Genomic DNA, 25,951 nt, shown 5'->3' on the forward strand with positions numbered 1-25,951 from the left:
ATTGCACCAAAGCCACAATCCATATCCGCGCCCAATGCACCCCTTATAGTTGCCTCTCATGACAGGCAGAGGATATCGTGGCTGTATTGTTGGTCTGCAACCTCCACCCACAAGGGTTGGAAGAGTAAACAAGAAATGTACAAGAAGACGAAATGAAATTCATAAAGTGTGACATGAATATGGGAATGGCTGAGTGATTAATGATGTCATGGAGAAAATTCAAGTAGAAAAGTTGAATGACAGAATTGAGAACAATAGACGAAGATGGTTTGGACATGCTCTACGGAATGGAGGAGGAAAAGATATTGAAAGAGATTATGGAAGCTCAGTTTGAGAGAAAGAGAGCAAGAGGGAGACCCAGAGCAAGGTGGATAGACTTGATGAAGACCCGTATAAGAAGGAACCTGGAATGGAACAGAATAACATAACAAGAATAGTAGAAGGAGAGAAGAAGGTGGAGAAGTACAATAAATACCAGAACCCCACTGCAACTGGATAAGGAGATATGATGAAACAAAAAAATATCAGTTGAGGAACCTTAAAACAGGGAAGTAAACAAAAAAAAGGAAGGTGGGCCCATAAAACACAAGACCATTTTTCACTTAAACTTTAAAACTAATTTCTTTTTATTAACTGTTAAAACATCCAGCTCATCTTAATAAGCACACCTCTTTGAGTCAGGAATCTTGAATAAGTTTCTTGTAGACAATCACTTACCACTGTTCTTGAAGCTATCATGATCACTATCTTCATATTGTCCACTGGTTTCTGCTTTACTCTGTGTTTCTACCTGCCTGTACTCCTCATTGTACTGAATGGGACAAGCATATTCCATTCCATCACCCAAACGGCGCCAGTTAAGAAAAGCTCCTTCCAAAGAATTAGCTCTAAAATGAATATGTTGAATACACATTTTTACAGAATGTTTAACAACATAACACTTATAACACTAATATACTACATAAACACACACAGAAGAGAGTTTGTCTACATCAACACACTTTCTAAGCCCTAATTCAGCAATATCCAATAATTGTACAAACTCATCTGATGATGATGATGATGTGATTATGATGATGATGATGATGATGATTCTTTAAAGGGGCCTAACATCTAGGTCATCGGCTCCTAATGGTACGAGGTGGAATGAAACGTAATAATAATTTAAATTTTAAAATGTATCAATTGACTAGAATTTAAAACAAATTATGATGAAAAACGATTATGAATTTAAAATAAACAAGTGGATCTAATTCCCAAAGCCCCATTTTCTTACAAAAAGAGAAAATAGATTAAGATAGAATAAGGCACTGCCTTGAAGTGCAATCACATATACAGGGTGAAGCGTAATTCGCGCACTCGGGCGTCGCAGCGCGACTCCTCACATGCCAGCAATAAAAAAATGTCTCTTACAAAATTTCGTCTTGTGAGTATATCCGGTAGAAAACGGACGTTAACGAGTAGCAATCTGGCAACACTGTAACCATATGTAGGGTAACTACCGCTGTCAACACGTTCACGTCGTGCTGTACAGTTGGTGCAGTGGTATAGAGTTTTTGGTTGGCAAGTAGGTGGTCGATGGTTCGATCCTGGGTTGAGGCGCATTTTTTATTTGCTAATTTCCATCTGACATTCATCATCATCATCATCTGTTTACCCTCCAGGTTCGGCTTTTCCCTCGGACTGAGTGAGGGATCCCACCTCTACCGCCTCAAGGGCAGTGTCCTGGAGCTTCAGACTCTTGGTCGGGGGATACAACTGGGGAGTATGACCAGTACCTCGCCCAGGCGGCCTCACCTGCTATGGTGAACAGGGGCCTTGTAGGGGGATGGGAAGATTGGAAGGGATAGGCAAGGATGAGGGAAGGAAGCGGCCGTGGCCTAAAGTTAGGTACCATCCCGGCATTCGCCTGGAGGTGAAGTGGGAAACCACAGAAAACCACTTCGAGGATGGCTGAGGTGGGAATCGAACCCACATCTACTCAGTTGACCTCCCGAGCTTGAGTGGACCCCGTTCCAGCCTTCGTACCACTTTTCAAATTTCGTGGCAGAGCCGGGAATCGAACCCGGACCTCCGGGGGGTGGCAGCTAATCATGCTAACCACTACACCACAGAGGCGGCTTTCCATCTGACATTACCTACTGTAAAACAGTAAGACACCGTTTCTGAGGTCACATGTATCCTACATTTACAACATACACTGACTGACAGAGCAAATGCAACACCAAGAAGGAGTGGTTCGAAAGGGATGAAAGTTGGGGAAAAAACGGAGACGGCACGGACGAATAATTGATGTTTATTTCAAACCGATATGCAGGTTACACAATGCGCACGGCATCGACTCAGTAGGATGTAGGACCACCGCGAGCGGCGATGCACGCAGAAACACGTCGAGGTACAGAGTCAATAAGAGTGCGGATGGTGTCCTGAGGGATGGTTCTCCATTCTCTGTCAACCATTTGCCACAGTTGGTCGTCCGTACGAGGCTGGGGCAGAGTTGGCAAACGGCGTCCAATGAGATCCCACACTTGTTCGATTGGTGAGAGATCCGGAGAGTACGCTGGCCACGGAAGCATCTGTACACCTCGTAGAGCCTGTTGGGAGATGCGAGCAGTGTGTGGGCGGGCATTATCCTGCTGAAACAGAGCATTGGGCAACCCCTGAAGGTACGGGAGTGCCACCGGCCGCAGCACATGCTGCACGTAGCGGTGGGCATTTAACGTGCCTTGAATACGCACTACAAGTGACGTGGAATCATACGCAATAGCGCCCCAAACCATGATGCCGCGTTGTCTAGCGGTAGGGCGCTCCACAGTTACTGCCGGATTTGACCTTTCTCCACGCCGACGCCACACTTGTCTGCGGTGACTATCACTGACAGAACAGAAGCGTGACTCATCGGAGAACACGACGTTCCGCCATTCCCTCATCCAAGTCGCTCTAGCCCGGCACCATGCCAGGCGTTCACGTCTATGCTGTGGAGTCAATGGTAGTCTTCTGAGCGGCCGCCGGGAGTGCAGGCCTCCTTCAACCAATCGACGGGAAATTGTTCTGGTCGATAATGGAACAGCCAGGGTGTCTTGCACATGCTGAAGAATGGCGGTTGACGTGGCGTGTGGGGCTGCCACCGCTTGGCGGCGGATGCGCCGATCCTCGCGTGCTGACGTCACTCGGGCTGCGCCTGGACCCCTCGCACGTGCCACATGTCCCTGCGCCAACCATCTTCGCCACAGGCGCTGCACCGTGGACACATCCCTATGGGCATCGGCTGCGATTTGACGAAGCGACCAACCTGCCCTTCTCAGCCTGATCACCATACCCCTCGTAAAGTCGTCTGTCTGCTGGAAATGCCTCCGTTGACGGCGGCCTGGCATTCTTAGCTATACACGTGTCCTGTGGCACACGACAACACGTTCTACAATGACTGTCGGCTGAGAAATCACGGTACGAAGTGGGCCATTCGCCAACGCCGTGTCCCATTTATCGTTCGCTACGTGCGCAGCACAGCGGCGCATTTTACATCATGAGCATACCTCAGTGACGTCAGTCTACCCTGCAATTGGCATAAAATTCTGACCACTCCTTCTTGGTGTTGCATTTGCTCTGTCAGTCAGTGTAATAATAATAATAATAATAATAATAATAATAATAATAATAATAATAATAATAATAATAATAATAATGCATTGAGATACGTACTAAACAGCATGTGGTTACCAGACGCAGTGTTGAAAGGCAGAATTATTGGGACCATGGTGATAACACATACAAATTGTAACCGAGTTTGGACATTATTCGCAGAGCACGTTCCTAGGCCTACTGGTAACGTAAGGCCCTAACGAAATATAATGGATCTGAACGAGGCAAGAATAATAGTTGGTACTAATCTATGGGACCACTGGAAGAGGGTACAAAAGAAAACAGGTTTCACATCTAGTAGATGAAGTGGTGCGAATAAATTCACGCCCACGACGTGGAAAGGGCGCCTTTCAAAGCTGACCAATGAAAACGATTGTTCGTCCATTTCTAGGATCGTAGTATGTAAGTGCAAATGGTTTCTAGAGGACCCTCTGCAATCGCTGTTGACGATTAAGATGCCAGATACCATACCACCTGGACTACATTTACGAAATAAAAAACATACGCCTCAACCCAGGATCGACCACTCGATCTCCTGCATGCTAACCCAAAACTCTACCCATTGCACCAACTGTACAATACGACTAACTTCTGCTGACAGAGGTAGTTACCCTACATGTGGTTACAGTGTTGCCAGATTGCTACTCTTCAACGTCAATTTTCTGCCGGATATACTCGCAAGATGAAATTTTGTAAGAGACATTTTTTTATTGCTGGCATGTGAGGAGTCGCGCTGCGACGCCCGAGTGCGCGAATTACGCTTCACCCTGTATAATTCAAGTTAAAAAGCATTAAAAACAGAATAAAAAGTTAACAGACATGATAAAGGCACCTGGAATACCAGGCTTGAATTGGAAGTGTTATCAGTGATTTGGGAAGGAAACAAAATCCCAGAAGATTGGACTATAGGAGTCATCATCCCACTGTTCAAAAAGGGCAACAACGGAAATGTGGAAATTACAGAGGCATCACGCTGTTGTTACACACACTGAAACTGCTGGAAAAGATCACAAAAATGAGACTTAGGAAGAAAGTGGAACCTCTGCTTGAGGAAGAACAACACGGGTTCAGGAAAGGTCAAAGTTCTGTGAATCTTATCTTTGCAGTAAAAATGCTGACAGAAAAGTACTGGGAATATGGAAGAAATCTAGTGATTGCATTTGTGGACATTGAAAAAGCATATGAAGTTTCCACAAAACAAGATATGGAAGACCTAAAAGTGCCAAAGTACTTAACTGACAAAGTCAAGATGCTATACCAGAAGTGTTACAGTTGTGTCCAAATAGGCAACGGAAGAACAAAATGGTTTGAAACAAAGAGAGACGCCCAACAAGGAAGAGCCCTATCACCACTCCTGGTCGTAATAGTAATGGACAAGGTCATAAAATCTATCAAGAAAATGGACAGTGAACCAAACACCCTGGTATTTGCTGATGATGTGCTTTTATGGGGAGAGACAGAAGCTGAAGTTTAGAAGAAACTTAACGAATGGAACAATAATTCAAAAATTTTGGACTGTAGATGAACAAAACAAAAACAGTGGAAATGACCAAAGACTTCAGTAGAATCCAAGCAACTGAGATGAGATTCATTAGAACCATGAACCAAACTACCAGAAAGGACACGATCAGAAATAAAGTGAATAGGAAAGTAGCTGGTATCGAGGTTCCTATTATCATTGTCATAAAGAAACGCAGACTTCAGTGGTATGGGCACATAATGAGAATGAACAGGGAAAGACCTGCTAGAATATATATATATATACATATTTTTTTACAATTGGCTTAATGTTGCACCAACTCAGATAGGTCTTATGGCGACGATAGGATAGGAAAGGCCCAGGACTGGGAAGGAAGCGGCCATGGCCTTCATTAAGGTACAGCCCCAGCATTTGCCTGGTGTGAAAATGGGAAACCATGGAAAACCATATTCAGGGTTACCGACAGTGGGGCTCGAACCCACTATCTCCCAGATGCAAGCTCATAGCTGCGCGCCCCTAACCGCACAGCCAACTCACCCGGTAGAAAATATTTTGACCTTAATCTCATAGGAAGAAAACCATAGGGAAGACCAAGAAAACGCTGGACAGAGACTGTAAGATCAGATGTGGAGGAGAGAGCACACAAATGGGAGGATGTACTGGAACAGAAGATGTATGAAGACAGGAGATGGCGAGCGCCTGTACACTACACTCAGGAAAATGGAGTTGGGAAATGATGATTATGATGAAATGATGATGATAATGAATAAAAAGCAATAAAATAAAATTAAAAGCAGATATAAACTCACTTTTATGCATTACAGAACAGGCCACTAACGCTCATAAAATAGATACAATAGGAATCAGTTGAGGGATGTTCCACCATTCAACAGTTTTATAATGTCTAACATTCGGTTTCGATTCACTTGGAATCTCCATCAGGTTCAAAACAAATAAATGAATCAAAAAGATATCTGGATTAACACACATTTAACATAAAATTTGCTTTAAAATACACTTAAATGGTTGATATGAGTTCCAATTCATAAAAACACGTTAAAATTTAAAGACCTTCTTAAGGGTCTAAGTCACAAATAACTGGAGCGCGTGTGCACAATGTTGAGCAGAGTTTTAAAATACACTGCTCAAAAAGAAACAGAGGGAGAAGAATTTGATCACGTGTACCATGTAAGTAGTCTGTTATTAAAATATATAGTGTTGTTCTTATTCTTCTGACATGTTTCCTGCACATTTTGTTGGAAAGCCATGGCTTTGTGGCAGTAGTCAAATGTATCGTGCTATGCCTCAGAATGAAATGGACGAACAATGCCTCACTCTGTCATCTAGTGAGTGTAACTAATGAGTATGTCTCTATACTCTTTGTATACCTTTCCTCAGTCAAAATGAGGTATCTAATTGAGGCAGAACGTGTTCGGGCAGTGGCACTAATCCAGGAAGGTTGGACTATTTGTGCAGTGTATACAGAGCTTAATGTGGCTTAATTTATTGTTGGGAGGGTTTAGAAACGATTTCATAAAACTGGTACATATACATGAAAGCCAGAGAAAGGGAGAAAACGGAAAACATCGGCCAGAAGAAGACTGATGTGTGGTGAACTGTTCTCTCCACTGGCGCTGTGCGACTGTCCGGGACCCAGACAATGATCTAAGAGGAGCAACTGATTGCAGTGTCAGTGACCAAACATTATACAACAGACTCCGAGAGGCAGGTTTAAGACCAAGAAGGCCTCATCAGGTCCCTCAATTAACTGCTCGGCACAAGAGATCGATTTCGATTTGCTGACGACCATAGGAACTGGTGACAAGTCCCGCTTCTATCTAACATGGTGTAAGGATGTATACGTGTATATTATCATGGTGAAACGTTATAATGAAGCAGCCGTCCAGAAAATGGACAGATTTGACTGCAGTTCATTCATTGTGTGGAGTAGCAACAAAACTGATGGCCTATTGGACCTTCAGATAATCAGAGGCCGACTTAATGCTCAGAGGTACATCAATGAGATTGTACTGGATCATGTTATGCCCACTGCAGTTGTAATGGGCCCCCAGTTTATCTTGCAAGACGACAAAGCAAGAGCACATTCAGCAGCAGCCATAATGGAAACTTCACAGGACTTTGCGATTCAAACATTAGACTGGCCTGCTCTGAGTCCTGACCTCAATCCCATTGAGCATTTATGGGATAAGCTGGACAGACAACTTCAGGCCCGTCCTGTAGCACCTCAGACTCTTGAACAACATGCAAAGGTCCTTATTGAAGAGTGGGACAAAATTCCACAAGAAACTGTTCGCAGACTTGTCGGGAGCAAGCCTGAAATGTTTCTTTTTTTGTGCTCTATGTGAATTAAGTGAATGACTTTCCACTTTGGTTTACAACACTGTGTTGAATTTCTGGTCATAGCACCAACATGTGTGATAAGAAGTGAACAGGATATGTACATTTCAGTTAAATAAAGGTTTCATATTGCAGATAGTATGTCTGTTTTACTCCAGCCATTCCTGAAAAAAAATAATGCAAGTGTTTAAAATGTTGTCCCTCTAATTTTGTTGAGCAGTGTATTACGTAAACTGGAAGGTGAGGAAGTTACAAAGTTCCTTAACATGCGTTTTTATTTTATTCAACGATTCGACTACGAATAAATGAATATTTTAACATATGTTTTTATATCCACAGCAAGATCATAGGAACTTCATAACATCTTCAACTTCAAGTTTACATAATATTTTAAAACTCTGCTGAACATTATTTGTGACTAAGACCCTAAGGAAGTTCTTTAAATTTTATCATGTTTTTATGACTTACAACTCATGTCAACCATTTTAAGTGCATTTTAAGGCAAATTTTATGTTAAATATATGTTAATCCAGATACCTTTTTGATTCATTTGTTTGTTTTGAACTGATGATGATTCTAAATGAATCGAAACCGGTCTTCATTTAGTAAGTGTTACACACTGTATAACGTGTTGAATGGTGAAACATCCCTCAACTGATCCCTATTATATAAGTCAAATATCAACATGGAAATGAAAGTTATAGATTATGATATAAAACAGATGACGAGGTCAGCTGACTGCTCATCATCTCATAACATGATGGAGATCGTACTCAAGAGTTTTAAACTATGGAGCAGATCAGCCAGGTCCACGTACTCCATAAAGATGTGTACCACGGTAAGATGGCCGCCGCAAGTACACACGAGGGGGCTTCTCCCTTCAATAAGTAGGAGAACGTTGCTATACCCTGGCCAATCTGAACATGACATTTACAACTGGATCTCTCCGTAGTTACTTTTAACATTCTCAGCTTATTTGGAAGAAGGGTGGCTAGCCACTCCATCTCCCAATGGGACATAACCAAATATCTCAGCTGAGAACAAATATCACTTACTGGAACCTTGAAAGGTAACAAAAGCAATGTGACCACCTCCTTCGCAGCCTTATCAGCTAACTCATTTCCCTCTATACACATGTGACTTGGGAGCCACATGAACATGATTCTGGTGCTAACATCCCAACACCCGGCCAGCAGGGCCTGGATCTGCTACACCAGCGGATGCCGAGGGAAACGTACATCAAGAGATTGTAGCGAGCTCAAGGAGTCGGTACACAGCAGAAAGTGCATGCATACACTGGACAACGTATACCACTGAGCTTTAAAGATAGCATAGAGCTCTGCTGTGTGGACACTACAGGCTTCCGGTAGAGGAAAAAGAAACCCGTTAACCTGAACAACGTACGCACAGCTACTTTTGCTTTTGTATTCGAAATATCCGTGTATACAACAACTGAATCTGGATACTGGCTAACGACAGACAGAAAGAACCTCCGTAAATGGAGGGGTCCATGTTATCTTACTGGCCGATGTGCAGATCCAGGATTATTTCAGGTTGTTATATTATCCACACAGGTACCTTACTTTATTATTACAGGTTATGAAATTTGTTCCGTAATGACGGCTACACTTTACAACAAGATAACTTTATTAACAATCCTCCTATTCAATACTGTGAAATATAGGTAATTTGTCTTCTTGTTGCAAAGGTCATCTGACAAAACAAGGAACTGAAGGTACATCATACAATCTGTAACTGCTATCCAAACATATACCAACTAGCTGCATTGCACATGGATAAGCAGCAAACAGCCAACGGTTTCCCTCGTGGAATATGGAGGGAGAGCTTGGGTGATGTGGCATCTGTTGCACATCTGCAGCATAGGACAATAGTATTTGTTGGTGTCTCAGTTGTAAAGGCGGGAAAGAAGATTCAGCGAACAGGCTAGCAAAAGAGCTTGAAAGGAACGCTTCTGCTGCCAACCGAACTCAGCTGTGGTCGATGCTATTCAGTTTGGCAAGGACACTTTGCCTTGCTGATCCATATGCTGCACTGCCATAGTCTAATCTGGATAAAATATGTGCCCTATAAAATCGTAGAAGCACTGTATGTTCTGTCCTCAAGTAGTCCGCTAAGAAACTTCAAAATAGTAAATAGAGAGATGGATGATCCGCCTAGTCAATATTACACACACACATATTATTCACTAGGCAGATCACCCATCTCTCTATTTACTGAGATTAAGTCAATATGGACCCAATACTGGCCATTATGGTCAAGATTATTAATAACTTCAAAATATTAAGCTTCTTAGTGCATTTGACTTTTAACTTATGCACGTGTGGCTCCCATGATAATTTGCTGTTGAAAAGAGCCCAAAGAATCGGTGTCAACTACAGGAAGAGAGACATGCACTAAATAAATCTCAGGATGGGAGAGAAGAGTGCACTTTCAGTAGAATTAAACAACAGAGGTCTTTGCAGTTGAAAGCCAAAAGCCATGTTCTAAGGTCCACTGTTCCACTCTCCTATGTCGCTCTGTGACTGCCATACTTTGTGAGCTAAAATGCAGAGCAAATTAGTCTACATATAGCTGCATTACTGCTGTACCAGCAGCAGCGACAATACCGTTGATGGCAATCACAGACAGAGTGACAATGAGAACCGATCCCTGTGGGACTCTATTTTCCTGAACATTCTATTTGCGAGTATGCCTTCCCTACTCGGATATGGAGCAGACGAAGGGACAAAAAATTCACAATAAACCCAGCGAGTTACCTCAGAAATTCTACTGACCTAGGACTGAAAGGATCCTATGTCGCATTGTGGTGTCATAGGCCTTTTGTAAGTAACAGAAAATAGCCACCAAATGCTGTTTTCGAAGAAATGTGTCCTGGATAGATCTCCACGCCTACCAAGTGGAAGTGGTGGACCTGGCAGCTCAAAACTACATTGGCACTCAGATAAAAGTCCTCTTTTCTCACACCACCACACAAGTCAGCATTTCACTATCCTCTACAAAGACAATTGGTGAGATAAATAGGTCTGTAACTTTCTGCATACTTGGGATTTTTGTCAAGCTTAAGGGGAGGAATTACTATGCCTTTTCACCACTGTGACAAACACACCCACTATTCATATTAGGTTGAACACCCCAAAAAGATATAAGAGGCTATCCTCACCGAGGTATTTCAACATCTGGTTATGGACATTATCTGATCTGGAAACAGTGTCCTTGCAAAGCTCAAAGGCACCATGGAGTTCCCACTCTGTAAAGGACACATTATAATCCTCTGAAGCTTGAGAGGCATAACTCAGATGATGGCGTTCTGTCTCTTGCTTCAGAACCAGAAAATCACTATGGTGATTCCCGAAACAGGACACATCTATGAAATGACTTGCAAGATGATTAGCAACCGAGGGTGGATCACTGACAATATTGCCTTCAATGGAAAGTCTCAGTACTAAGGATGGCCGTTGTCCTCGCAAAATGTCTTGAAATTTATTCACTTGAAATGATAGTGTATGTGACGTCATAGACTGTTACCAATTTCATTGCAAGGTTACAAATTTGGCCACAGTATGCTGCCTATGATAGCATTTATGAGTGCAGCTCCTGCAATTTCTTTGTTCTACCAAGGAACGAGTTTTTGTCAAGGGATTCCAGAAAAAGGTGGAATGGACTCCTCAGCAGCAGGAAAAATAAGTTGTACGACATAATTTATCTTATCGTCTATGCTCTGGCGAATTTGCATCGTGAAAGCACGTTTAAGAATCCATCGAGGAGGAGCCTTGATGAATTTCTGTTTCAACAAAGTATTCTTACTTTCTCACTGTCACACAGGTCATCGTGTACATCCCACCGAAACAGGGCAATGAGTGCACAGCTGCATAAACTGATGTCATTGCGTTAGAAGGTACCGTGCGCTACGCTGAAAAGTGTTGGTTCCCCAGTATTTAAAATACATAAATACAGATGTCCTAATAACTGTTCCAACTTCCTTCCTCTGGGGCAAGGCATTTCAGGGTCTTGTAATGGGTGATGGGCATTAAAATCACCCAAGAAGATGAAAGGAGTTGGAAGCTGATCAGTAAGATTAATTACATCATGGATATTTAGAGACTGGTCTGGTGGGAAATAAACATTACAAACTATTGTTTGGGCAGGCAACAAAACTCTTACTGATATTGCCTCCAGCTGGGTTCTTCGTAGACCCTCTGCACTGTAGCTATCAGAACAAACAAAAATACCAATGCTACCGAAAGCCAGGTTAGAATAATCTCGTTCTGTCGAGTACAGTCTAAAATTTCTCAAGACCTATGACGACCTGGTATGAGATTAATTTCTTGAATACAGACTATACTTGCCACAAAATTAACGACTAGCTGGCACAGCTCAGTAAGATGTTTATCATAACCTTTAAAATTTCACTGTAACAGTGCCATAGTGTGGACTAAAATGAAAATATGTTAGGTTATAAGCAGCGAGATGCTTTTAGACCTACACACCAACATCAATATCTACATCCATGAATGAAGATTCTCAACGTCCATCTCCTGATCAGTGGACAATGTGACCAATAATGCAATCTCCTTCAACGCTCTTAGGCGGCGGGATTTCTTCCAACGAAGAAAGCGCCTAAGTTTTTAAGCAGACGTACCTTCTGGCACTGAGATTCTCATTTCACAGGAGGAGTAGGAGTGTGCCTGGTAAGAACGTCCTTCTTTCCCGCCTTCTTTTCTTGTTTAGACGGACTGGGAAGTGAATTCCCAGCTTTGGACAATGATGCCGCCTCCACCGGCTTGGGTGCAGCATTCGCCAACCCCTGGAGGGAAGAAGACTAAAGAATTAGCCTTCTTCCCTTGTTGTGCCAGGTTAGGATTCTCAGCCGGCACAGGCTCCTTTGTGGTCGAAGGTTGGGAGGTACCCCCCTTGAGCTTTTACTCTTTGCAGCATTGCACACAGGAGCAACAGGCGCCTTGGGTGCAGTGATCTTCACAGGTATTGCTGAAGCAAATGACGAACCTGTTTTCGCAGCTGTGTTCGTGGAATTAAACTTATGGTATGTTTTCTGGTAGAAGAGATCATCCAGGGTCTTGATCTGCTGGATCTTCTTCTCACTGACAAGGGACACCTTTGACCTCAAATGCTCGGAACCGCACGAAACCATGCTTAGAATAACAAGCAATCATAAACAAAACAGTGGTGTGCTTCATTTGCATACAAAACTCTGCACTTGTCTGCTAGTGGCACTAGACGGTGGCATAGCACTAACCAGTGCTCCAGTTGCGTGAGTGGTATAGCTGCAGTATGTATTTGTCTCTTGGAGTGTTCGCAAGCGAGTTACTGTGTAAACTGTGTACAGTGCAGTGATATCATGAAGAGAATTAATCCAACACATGTGGTCCAAATATTAGGGACCAAGTTGCAACGTGCTGAATACGGAAATGACATCGGGGCCGAGGATATGGAGTTTGCAGATATATTATATAACATAATAATTCAGAAATATACTGGCAATGACACAGAAATACACAACGTTATGCTGAATAGATATATGGATTTTGAAGGACAGGAGGAACCTGAACCTGAAGGTGGCTCTTCAAGCAGCACACGACATTCATCTCCAGAGCAACAGGAACAGTCAAGTCAAAGTGAGTACAAACTCTCTCCACCCAAAAAGACGAGGTCCAGTGTATTAAAAGATATTGATGACAGCGTACTAGAGAACATTTATGAGGACTACTACAATTGTGGCTTCAATTCCTATTGCAAACTAACGAAGTGCTATAAGTGCATCCAAAGTAAATCAAATTGCACATTAATTCTAAATTATGTGTCTAGGAAACGGGGAGCAGGTGCTCGTTTCAAAGGAAACAGACTGTCGCAATTACAAACTATAAAAGAGTATGTAATATCGCAATTTGATGGTGCAAGGAGGTATGCATCTACAGTTCACTATCGGCATCTGCAGATGTGGGCACTAAAAGGGGCTAAAATGGTTGGCTTTGTCAATTTCAAAGCTTCCATTTTTTTTATTGACCATCTCAAGGCTAAATATGGCATTTCATCCAGGCATATTACTACATTTGTCTCATGTAAAGACATAGAAGACGATAATATTATACATCAGAAGGCAGAACAGTCTGTGGAAGAAGTGAACATGTTTATAACAGAGGAGGGTGTGGAAAAAGGTAATGTTTGGAACAGTGACCAGAGTCAATTCCAGTATAAAATGTCTTCAGCATCAACACTGTCCTGCAGAGGAGATAAAACTACAGGTAGTGTGTTGCAGTCTGTACATAGCTCTACCCACAGCTGCACAATTGATGTGGCTCTATCAATGGCAGGCAGACTAGCAAACAAGTTGTACATCTGTTTTCAAGAGACACAAGGCACTTTCGGTCCAAATATTTTAAAGAAACTTGCAACAACCTGTCTACAAAATATTCATGTGGAGGCAAACAAAAGTAGAAAAATTAAAGAACACATGAAACATTTTCTAACTTCAGTCCTTGGCGAACATGTAACAAATGGAAAGAGCCTATTGTTGTGTGATTCCTGGGCAGGTCATACAGATCATACCCTTCTAGATGCAAGTTTTCCAAACAAAGATGTTATGCTGAAGATATTGCTACCAAAAACAACAAATATTGCCAACCCCTTGAAGTTTACTTCTTTTGGCAATATAAACTCTATATCAGAAGGATTATTGATTTTGTATGACTACAAGGTGCCAAACCACAAGTGAAGGTACATGATCATTATTTCATCATGAAACTTCACTCTGTGATTAACAATCAATTTGCTGCACCTACGTATAAGCCTATGTTGCAATATGCTTGGCGAAAGCCAGGTTATGACAATGACATACCAACAGCATCATTTGAAAATGTAATTAGTGTGGCTTTTGATATTGGATTGTGTGAATGCGAAAGTGATTTGGAATGTGATAACGTGGCTTTAGTGAGGTGTGCACATTGTTCTCTCCCACTTTGTTTTAACTACTACATCGAAATCTCGCATCTGCACTCTGAGGGCTAATATAAGCACTTTCAGGTGTGTGGTACTGCTGTATAAGTGTGTTTTGCGCTAAGTACTTTAAGCAGAGATTTTTTGGCGCTGCTGATTGAAAATATAATGATACACTGACGCCATTAAATTACATATAATTTCCTTCCTATAGTACTGATATCTTGTTGCTTTGTTTCTCTCTATTAAAATGTTACTTGAGGTAGAATGCAACATTTTGCATGGAAATGATGCACACCACTGTTTTGTTTATGATTGCTTGTTATTCTAAACATGGTAGTGTGCGGTTCCGAGTATTCAAGGTCAAAGGTGTCCCTTGTAAGATATGCCGGACAGTTTGATCAAGGAGAATGAATAATAATAATAATAATAATAATAATAATAATAATAATAATAATAATAATAATAATAATAATAACTGTTCTGGATGTACACCTGCACCATACATTTAAACTGAGCGCCGTCTATAATGTGATGATATAGATGTTTGTTGATTCCCAAAGGGAATCTGAAATATTTGTTCTGAATGAGTGAATTTATAATACTAATATAAATAGTCCGTTATTGGACATTATAAATTTTTCAGCTGAATCATTCCTGGTTGCTGGAAAATTTATAATGTACAATAACGGACTATTCATATTGGTATTATAAATTTACTCATTCGGAACAAATATTTCAGATTCCCTTTGGGAATCAACAGCTATATCATCTGATGGCCAAGCAGGCATCAATTGTTGGTAATGAGAAAGTCTCTCATAGTGCATTGGCACTGCCGGTGGCTAGAATTAGCCTACGCAGTGGCCTCCACGGTATGCACTAGCCAGCGTCTTGGTAGGTGTACTAGGTACCAACTGATGAGCCCAGCCTAGCACACGGGGGCGAAACGCTGGCAACCAGGAATGAGTTAGCTGGAAAATTTATAATGTCCAATAACGGACCATTTATATTGGTAACTATAATGTGAACCTTGAACTGTGTACTGAAAGAAGTCTGAACTTTAATCTCTAGATGTGTCTACTATTGACTTATGTCCCCCCTCTGGTGGGAGGATGGACAATTAATTCTCTAAGGAATTTTGATATTTCTAGGTTTAAAAAACTGAAATGTTTGTAGATTGTTTTTTGTTTTCTAAGGTTACTAGCACTGCTACCTCCTTCATCAAATCAGAAATTTTGGATATTTATTGAATTCGCCAATCAAAATTGAGGGTATGTATAGGCCTTTGGCCTAGAGTGTTCAGGAACCTTCCCCTCTGCTATAAAAGCTGGGAGCTTTCGGGCCATGTTATCTTTTCATCGCTCCAGGCTTGAGGTCTAGAGTGCATATGTAGTGGAGGCAGGGGCAAAACCTTGCCCACCATCGGAAGGCCCACCAGCTAAAGGTAATGGTGTACATCTTTTAAATATGTGATAGTTTCTGATAGCTGACTTGTGGGGAAAGTTTTGAAATTATTTATTAAGGTAAATTTCTAAAGTTCAATATCAACTTTTAAATGTAAATTCTCAAGCAAGTCTTAGGACTTTATTCAAATCCCTGTTGGGCAAAATGTAAATTAGGGAATAGTGTGTGTTCATCCTCTTGTGATTCCCATTCAACTTGGTATTGGGGTGACTACGATTTTGTAAAACTTTAAAATTTATCTCTTCTTTTGGAACTTAATACTTTTCTCCATCTAGTCACTCTCTGTAGTATAGGCTTAGCCTCTGTAACTTAAGGCCATAAGCCCAGATAGGATTTTAAGTGTTTCAAAGCGTATTTCCAAAGGAGTGCAAGTGTTCGCCTGCTAGCATCTTGTTTATAGCCGATATCTTAAACCTTTTCTTTTGACCTCTAAGGCCAATTAGTATGGGCATTTACTGCTCCTGTTTAATTTCTAACTGTGCATAATTAAGTGAGAATCAGACTGTCGAGTAGGTAAGACAGTAAAACTGTACTATAATGATCTAATGTAAAATTTGGATTAGAAAATTGTAACTTGATGCTAGATTGTAATAAGTTTTGGAGCGCAGTCTCCTAGAGTATTAAATGAATGGAGCAATGGTGCTCTTTTTTGAATTATGTAACTTTGGAGCTACAAGCTCATTCTACAACTTATCGTGTACCTGAACTCCGATCATTCCTGTCACTAGAGCCAACGAGCTCCTGAATTGTTGTTCTTGTTTATCAAAGTTTAAAATCAAGGAGGGAAAAAAAAGGGTGGGTGGTGGGGGGGACAGAAATAAAATTTCAAAATTTAGTGTTTTAAAATATGCTCCGATATTTTCTCTGTCCACCCATTTTCCCCAGCACCTTCTTACACCTCTGCGTTCCACGATATCCCCATAATAATAATAATAATAATAATAATAATAATAATAATAATAATAATAATAATAATAATAATAATAATAATTGTACCGGGTGGTACACCTCCACGTCGCTAATTCAAACCTTGCGCCTGTTGAAACTCCCCTACTGGAGGAAGTCTGAACTTTATCTAAGGTGTTAATTTTTAAGTTTCTCAGAAGATGTCACTACTTGGAAATTTTTGAGTTTCTGAACTGGGTCGTTTTCGATGTATTTTTGTTTTACCTGTAGTAAGAAGTGTGAACTTTCTCTTCTAGAGGACACTACTGAAGAACTACAATAGTGCACCCTAGTGCGAAGTGAAAGAACTGTTTTTTTGGAGAAATTTTTATTTCAAAAGTTTGTTTCTTGTTAAATTTCTTTCTGTTATTGTTTAAGTTGGCTGTATAACCCTTTCCTTCCCCTTGTTTTGAATTTAGCCAATCCCAAATTACTTTAATTAATTTATAACCAATCAGGTGTATCTTCTCCAACTTGAATAGGCTGCTTAACCCTAGCCAATAAAGTTTTTGTGGGAGGGTGTTCTTATTCCTGAAACGCCTCGAACTTTCCGCGAGAGTATATAAACTGCTGATTTTCGGGTCTCTGCGCCACTTCAGTACCAACTTTCAAAGTGTAAAGTACGTAGCAGGGGGCGGGAAGCGCCTCTTTCTTCGGGCAGCAGTTCAACAACAAGGTAATGGCCGTTTAATAACTTCTTTTCTTGCTAGCTCAGCAGTTTAACTCTCGGGGCAGGTCCGAAGCGTTTCCACCATGTAAACTTTCCCTAAAATGTAAAGTCTCTTAGCATCTGTTCTCTTTTAAAGCTACATATTAGGATAGAGAGTGCTTAACCCTCTCGAGCTCCCACTCATATTGTTTTGAGGTGAACTTATTTTTCACAACCGATTCTTCCTTAACGTAATGTAAATTGTTTTTTTCTAAAGTCACCTCTTTAGTATGGGATTAGCCCTTGCATTAGCAGCCTAGAGCCAGATTAGGTTTTAAACAAATGAATTAGGAGTGCAGATCGCCTCCTCTCAAATTGTTATTTTAGAGGTCATGTAATTAACCTTTTTCTCACTTAATAGGCCTCAGTAGGTTGGGTATTTTACCCCTGTGTCTATGTCCTTAGAGGGCAACTTGAAGGTGGAGTTTGGTGTGGCCTTTGATAGGCTCAAAGTTTGAGAGCGAGTGGCTCTTTCTTGAAAATTGAGTGGTGTATGCCTCGAGGAGGCTTTACTGTGTAATTTGGAGCAAGTGCTCCTGGGCATGAATGGGGTTTTCTGCCCCTCTGTTAAAACTTATTTTGGAGTAAAGTTGGGCTAATTGCCCAAGAATTGTGAGTTCGGGGCTCGAAGCCCAAATCCGGTAAATACTGTAATTGTACTTTTGTTGCCTTGCTACTCTGTACCTGCCATTATTGTTATTTCTTGATTTTGCTAAAAAAATATAACCTTGTTAAATTTTAAATTAACTTTAATTTCGTAGTTTGAGACCCGTTCACCCCCGCACCTTCTTTCACCTCTGCTAATCCACCAAACCACGGTAATAATAATAATAATAATAATAATAATAATAATAATAATAATAATAATAATAATAATAATAATAATAATAATATTGGCTTTATGTCCCACTAACTAATTTTTGTACAGTTTTCAGAGACAATGATGAGTCAGAATTTAGTCCCCTAGGAATTTTTTTACATGCCAGAAAATCTACTGACATGAGGCTGATGTATTTGAGCACTTTCAAATACTGCCAGACTGAGCCAGGAATGAAACTGCCAATTTGGGTTCAGAAGGCCAGTGCCTCAATCATCTGAGCCTTTCAGTCCTGCAAAGGAGAATGAAGACCAGGGCAGTTAGTGCACCTGTAAGGTGTGTACTGTTCAGTGCCATGAATTCCTCGTCAACATGTTCCACATACAGACTAATTCGAACGAGATACCATCTGTCTGAATCTTGGGCACTGATAACACCGCAAAGGAGGTGAGATGTACAACCTCACATTGCAATGATAGATTGTAACCCTGACTTTCTCTGGCAGCGGTGACAGCTTGAAAGAGACAATGAATGCTCCCGAGGCAACGTTTCCACCATTGAAGTTACGTGTAATGCGCCGGACTTGCATCTTTCTGTGGTGCTTAATGAATTTCATCAACTCATCATCAGTGTTCAAGATGAGATCATGGTGGAAGATGACTCCACAAACCAGATTCAAGGATTTGTGCTCTTCCACTTTGACGAGGATTTTGTCAAAGTGGTCGCACTCTAGCAACTGATCAGCCTGAACTGCAATGCACGTCTTCAATAACAAGCTACTGTTGTGCATTTTATGTCTTCAAGTTCGCCATAGACACCTTCTATGTGTCTACTGAACAAGATAGACTTTGCCAGCTTAAAATCTTACCCGTCAGTTCTGGTAGCAACCAGGAACCTAGGGAAGCTGGATCCTGTTGACAGTATGCGTGTTGAATAAAATATTTGAATCGGTGGTACTAGTTCTGAAAGCTATCTTGAAATTTTGCTCTTTGAATAAGTTGGTGACCTGATAATTTTTATTGCTGTTGTATGAGGAAGTAAGAAATTTCTTTTTGTTTGTAGGTTCTCTAATGAGGCTTGTGGAAGGTTTATTTTTCAATTTGTGAATTATTTTGTCAACAAAAGGGTTATTATAGGCATTAATATGAGTGATATTATAAACATCTTGTTAGAAATTACCAGTTGAAGGAGGGATATTTAGAACTCTGTAATTTAAACTACAGAAAACGGGTTTTTCATGATCGCCTGGATGTTGAGATTCCTGCCTTATGTTGCAGTTCTGTGTGTATTTTCCTATATATATCGTAGGTGAAAGAAGTACAGTTGCTAGTAATTAACTTTATTTGTTTATTTATTTATTTATTTATTTATTTATTTATTTATTTATTTATTTATTTATTTATTTTGACTATCAGTGGCAAAGTTAGGGCTAACGGCTCTCTCTTACACTTGAACACGTAAATAACAGGATCTTCAGGAAGCCATACTTTAAGTTGCATAACAAAATTTTAAGCTATGAAGGAAAGTGGTGGGAAGGACGAGAATTTGATTTTTAGATTTGAATGCTATCTGTTAGTCTGATGCTTGAACTACGCGATGAAAGGAGTTACAATGACGTGACCATACAAAAAGTCATCAAAATAACCCTGGAAACAAATTGTGCAGTCTAACGAAACCATACTGGTACAAATAAAACTCCATCTGTTTCATTACTTTTTTTTTTTACGTTGCACCGACACCGATAGGTCCATAGTGATCCTATTTGAAACTGTTCTTCAACTTCTATTCACCTACTTCATATCCTCAACGTGTTCTACAACTTCACCATATGCATCTGACTTTCGTCTTTTATCTTCAAGATCATGATGAACTTTGGATCTCTCGACTAACTTTGACTTTTATTCTCTCCTCTTTACTTTGATTATATAAGATTTTTCGCCATCGTCTAATTATAACCGCCATGACTATCAACTTTACTTTTATGCAATCTTACTACTTGTTGTATAACAATCTGTTGTTTTATCCATTGTACATATTTTAGCAGCCTTCTAATGTTAATTTTGTTAATACTTCCACTATTGTATCTCATCACATTGTATTTTCAAACCATCATTGTTATTTTTAATGTTATTTTACTTCAAATCTCTTCAAGATTCTTAAAATTCATTTCATTAATACATGTTATTTAGACGCTTATTTTTAATTTAAGGTTAAGACTATGGCTGATGATGCCTTCAGGGAAGGCGAAACATGTCCCACTATTAGCTAACAAATTTATGTAAATCATCCAAGACGATTTTGTATTGATTAGGTGGTCTAATAAATAACTTAATGTTATTATTTCAACCGATAGGTCTTACGGGAACGATGGGACAGGAGAGGCCTTGGAGTGGGAAGGAAGCAGTCATGGCCTTAATTAGGGTACACTGGGCCGATGACCTTAGATGTTAGGCCCTTTTAAACAACAAGCAATAATTAATGTAGAACCCCAGCATTTGCCTGGTGTGAAAATGGAAAACCACAGAAAACCATCTTCAGGGCTGTTGACAGTGGGGTTCGAACCCACTATCTCCCGGATGCAAGCTCACAGCTGCGCGACCCTAACCATATGGCCAACTTGCCCGGTTTACTCTAATTTATTTCAGGATGACCTAATCACACATACATATTTAAACACAAACAATTTAACCAGTTATGAATGGCCACAATAATTATCAGTCGATTTACAAAATTCTTTACCTTATGGCGCAGCACGGGTCCAGCCCGTTCCTTTACCTGGGACACTAATCCTTGCTTTCACTTTCCCCCAAGTCCAGTCACCTCCTACAGCCACTGTACATAGACAGCTGGATTTGAACACAGTGCCCCTGGCTATACAACACATGATGACTGTTCATCAGTTCGACTCCAATGATAGTCCGGTAGTTCACACAGTCACATGGAGCGAACAACAATCAGCAACAGCTCAACAGTATCCAACAGCAGGACGATACTCACAACAGCAAATATTAACACAGTCTAATTATCCTCACACACACAATAACTGCTTCAATCGCTGATTCACGGCGGTCATCAATCCAAAGAAGTACATACACACAGTACTCTAAGGCAGTAAACAGTCTTCTGTCCCGTACGCCGCCTCCCACGCAGCTACTCAGTGGACAATCCGAACCACAACCACAGCTCCTGGTTCAGACCTCGGTGGGACACTAGTGACAGCCAACACCTCTGTCACCCTCAGCCCAGCCACTGAACCTCAACTCACTGAGTGTCACACTGACTCCACCTCGGAGCTCAAACTGTCACTCCGAGTCCAACACTGGCTGACTGTCCGCGGCTAGCCTCCCTTTTTATAGGTCGCGTGATTTGGCCCAGAAATTTTGTGGTGTCACTAGGGGCAGAATATTCCTATTGAATCTCCAAGGAACTTACACGTAAGCTGGCCGACGAGAACAATACGCGGAAAGGCTGGCCCCACCCCACAAGCCGGCTGGGAGGTTCCAGGTCGACTGAGTCAGCAGCCCCTTCCTGGAAATACAGAAAGGGGCTACCAAGGGGCTGGCACGTAACAATACCTTAAGTTGCAATGAGAATTTAACATTGGCAACTTAAGTTGTGGTTTCTTAAATGAAGTTCCTGCACTGTCCTCTTGTACCTAAATGTGAAATAAACAGCTTGTGCATCAAGATAATGTATGGTTACAATTATAGACATTTACTGGGCTGCATATTTTATAACTGGTAATTTTAACTAACGTTGACTACCTGCTCAGGAGCCCAGTCCTCATGTTGACAAGTGTGTCGCCCAAAATAAAAATAACATTACATAACATTATCATGTGGAGAGTTATGTCATGTTTACATGTAGAAATAATTTCTTCTCTGCCAGTGGGTCATACAGTTTTTTTTTGTTTTTTTGTTTTTGTTTACTGGACTTTTGGTCTCATGAAAAGGAAGTACCGCATGACATGACATATTACTTCTCTAATAGATATTGTTTCAGTCATTTAAGATAGCACCCCTTAAGATAGTAAACCTTAACAAAGCTGTAATCATAGGAAAAGAATCTGGGAAAGTTCCTTAGATCACATTGACAATCCACAACCTGTTTCCAGTCTTTTGACTGGGTAAGGAATGGAATGAATGAAGCCCTCATCTAGTGGCAAGGATAGGAATTGTGCCGGCTGACAAAGCCTGTCGCACTCCTCTGGGGCATTGATTAATGAATGACAGATGAAATGATATTGGAGAATGTTGCTAGAATGAAATATGACAGCGAAAACCAGAGTACCTGAAGAAAAACCTGTCCTGCCTCTGCTTCGTTCAGCACAAATCTCACACAGAGTGACCGAGATTTGAACCATGGAACCCAGCGGTGAGAGGGCAGTGTGCTGCTGCCTGCGCCACGGAGGTTCTTTAGATCATATTATTATTATTATTATTATTTTAAGTGTGGAGAAACTGGTCACAAGGCAGTAGACTGTAAAAAGAATAATCCGCGATGCATGCTTTGTACAGACAAAAGTGTCAATGAAGCTAAACGAAATCATGTTTCTGGATCGGTTGCATGTACAATATTTCGTGAAGCTCTGGAAAAGGGCAAAAATCACAGCAAATGATGCGAATCCTTCAAGCAAACATGCACAGGAGTCAAACAGCTAATGATCTAATGACACAGCTGATTTATGAGATGGAAGTAGACATCGTTAATATTAGTGAACCATATAAAGAGAGGGATCATCCAGGGTGGTTTGTGGATAACCTTGGAACAGCTGCAATTTGGATACTAGATCTACGAAAAGTTTCAGTAAAGGAGCATGGATGCGAAGATGGTTGGGTTTGGGTACAGACTGGGGGAATCATAAAACAGACTAGTGGTCACTGATGATGTAAATGCTCAAGCGTCGGAAGGGGGCATGCCACAAACAGATTGCAGAGGACGGCATATAATGGAGATGGCAGCCAGAATGTGTTTGGTGGTCAACAACATTGGAAATGTGCCAACATTTCAACGGCCAGGATGCCAGGGAACAATACCGGATGTAACCTTCTCATCGGAGGATCGCGCCTAAGATTACTGAATGGCAAGTGATCGAGGACTATACAGGGAGTGATCATCAATATATCATCTTTCGACTGCTCCAAGAATCTCCTCAAGTAAGAAACATCTTGCGCAGGCCAGCACAGTGTAACGTAGCCAGTATCGACAAGGAAAAGTTTCAAAAATTAGATGTATGGCTTTTCAGGCATTTGCTCTATTAACCAGCATTTCGTCTTAGGTCTGACACTAGACTCTTCAGAGTGGGATGTGTCAGACCCTACCCACTGATGCTGGGGTGTATGCAGGTGAACTTATCAGAAGTCTTTTATGAGGCACAGTCTGATAACTGCCAGAAATGCTGGTTAATAGAGCAAACGCCTGAAAAGCCATACATCTAATTTTTTATCTCATTTTGATATGCTCTATTGGTGGAAAAATATCTAATTCCCTCCATGGGAACTTAGAATTTCCACAAGGAAAAGTTTATTGATGTAATAAGGAATCTAATGGAGAACATAACAGAAAAATGTTTTCGCCGTAGAGGGAAAGAAGCAGCTGGTGTATTTGTTGAACTCACCATGCAGATAATCCACCAAGCGTGCAATGTCTCAATGTCCCGAAGGAGACCGCGAAATAGCAAGCGCCCAGCATACTGGTGGACCGAAGAGATTGCTGAACTGAGAAAGAATTGTCTGCGACTTCGACACAGGGCTCAGAGAATGAGAGGCAGTCCAGAGAATACCTCAGTCACAGCGGAGTACAAGTCAGTGAAGAAGGAACTCCATAATGCAATTAGAAAGTGTAAAGCCAATAAATGGTGGGCACTAGCTAAAGAAGTAGAAGATGATCCATGGGGACTAGGTTACGAGATTGTAATGAAGAAACTCGGGACATTTCCAACCCCAAGTATGGATCCGCAAACCATTAAACAAATTGTGGATACCCTATTCCCAGACCAACCAGGGAGGATTGACTGTGACGATGAAAAAGCACGGGATGTATACCCCTCTTCATAGTAGAAGAGCTGAATAGAGCTAGCAGCTCTCTTAGAAACAAGAAGACTCTAGGACCAGATGGTATACCTGCAGAAGTGCTAAAGATACTGTTGCTGAACATGTACAATCACTGCCTGCAAGCGGGTGTTTTTAGTCCCCGATGGAAAATGGCCCGATTGGTTTTGATCAGCAAAGGAAAACTTGGTGGTTATAGACCTTTATGTATGCTGGACACAGCTGGAAAAGGCCTGGAGAAACTTCTGCAGTCCAGAATCCTTTCAGCAGTTCAACAAGCAAGGTATCTATCTGTTCGCCAACATGGATTTCGGAGAGGGCACTTGACGCTGGATGCATTGTGGGAGGTGGTGAATACAGCAGAAACAGCACAAACGGGCAATCATCATTCCCATAAATTGACACTTCTCGTGACCCTGGATGTGAAGAATGTTTTCAATTCGGCAAGGTGGAGCGACATGTTGGTAGGTCTTGAAGAAACTTTCAAGCTACCACAATATCTTATGTGCATGATGAAAGATTACTTCAATGATTGCACTCTGCTGTATGATATGGAAGATGAACAAAAGACAAAACGTCTGATGGCTGGTGCAGTGCAGAGATCGATCCTTGGTCCAGATCTTTGGAACATAATGAATGTATGATGGCTTGTTACGTTTGGAGATACCAGAGGACACGAAGCTTGTGGGCTACGCTGATGATGTGGCCGCCTTGATAGTGGCTCGTAATGTTGAAATGGTTGAAATAATAACATTAAGTTATTTATTAGACCACCTAATCAATACAAAATCGTCTTGGATGATTTACATAAATTTGTTAGCTAATAGTGGTACATGTTTCGCCTTCCCTGAAGGCATCATCAACCATAGTCTTAACCTTCTAACTCATAATATTACAAGCTATCTTTGTCACCGTCAAATGATTCCACTTCTATATGCTTCTTCAACTAGAATATCTACAAACTCACAATTTACAACATTTGAACATCACTTCAAATTTTGAGATGGTCCATAGTGATCCTATTTGAAACTGTTCTTCAGCTTCTATTCACCAACTTCATATCCTCAACAAAAAAGTGTTCTACAACTTCACCATATGCATCTGACTTTCGTCTTTTATCTTTAGATCATGATTAACTTCGGATCTCTCGACTAACTTTGACTTTTATTCTCTCTTCTTTACTTTGATTATATAAGATTTTTCGCCATCGTCTAATTATAACCGCCAGACTATCAACTTTACTTTTATGCAATCTTACTACTTGTTGTATAACAATCTGTTGTTTTATCCATTGTACTTATTTTAGCAGCCTTCTAATGTTAATTTTGTTAATACTTCCACTATTGTATCTCATCACATTGTATTTTCAAACCATCATTGTTATTTTTATGTTATTTCACTTCAAATCTCTTCAAGATTTTAAAATTCATTTCATTACTACATGTTATTTAGACGCTTATTTTTAATTTAAGGTTAAGACTATGGTTGATGATGCCTTCAGGGAAGGCGAAACATGT

At 40.9% G+C, this 25,951-nt stretch overlaps 1 protein-coding gene across 1 annotated transcript in view; it reads right to left on the bottom strand.

The window, feature by feature from the left end:
* Positions 1-25,951, bottom strand: part of Fbw5 (F-box and WD repeat domain containing 5) — a 99,370-nt gene that overhangs the window by 20,253 nt on the left and 53,166 nt on the right. Inside the window, exon 6 of the mRNA XM_067145457.2 lies at positions 718-887. Within this exon, the coding sequence (XP_067001558.2) occupies positions 718-887 (170 nt within the window). The remainder of the gene's footprint in view (positions 1-717; positions 888-25,951) is intronic.

The sequence above is a fragment of the Anabrus simplex genome, chromosome 4 (genome assembly GCF_040414725.1).
Source record: "Anabrus simplex isolate iqAnaSimp1 chromosome 4, ASM4041472v1, whole genome shotgun sequence".
NCBI lineage: Eukaryota > Metazoa > Arthropoda > Insecta > Orthoptera > Tettigoniidae > Anabrus > Anabrus simplex.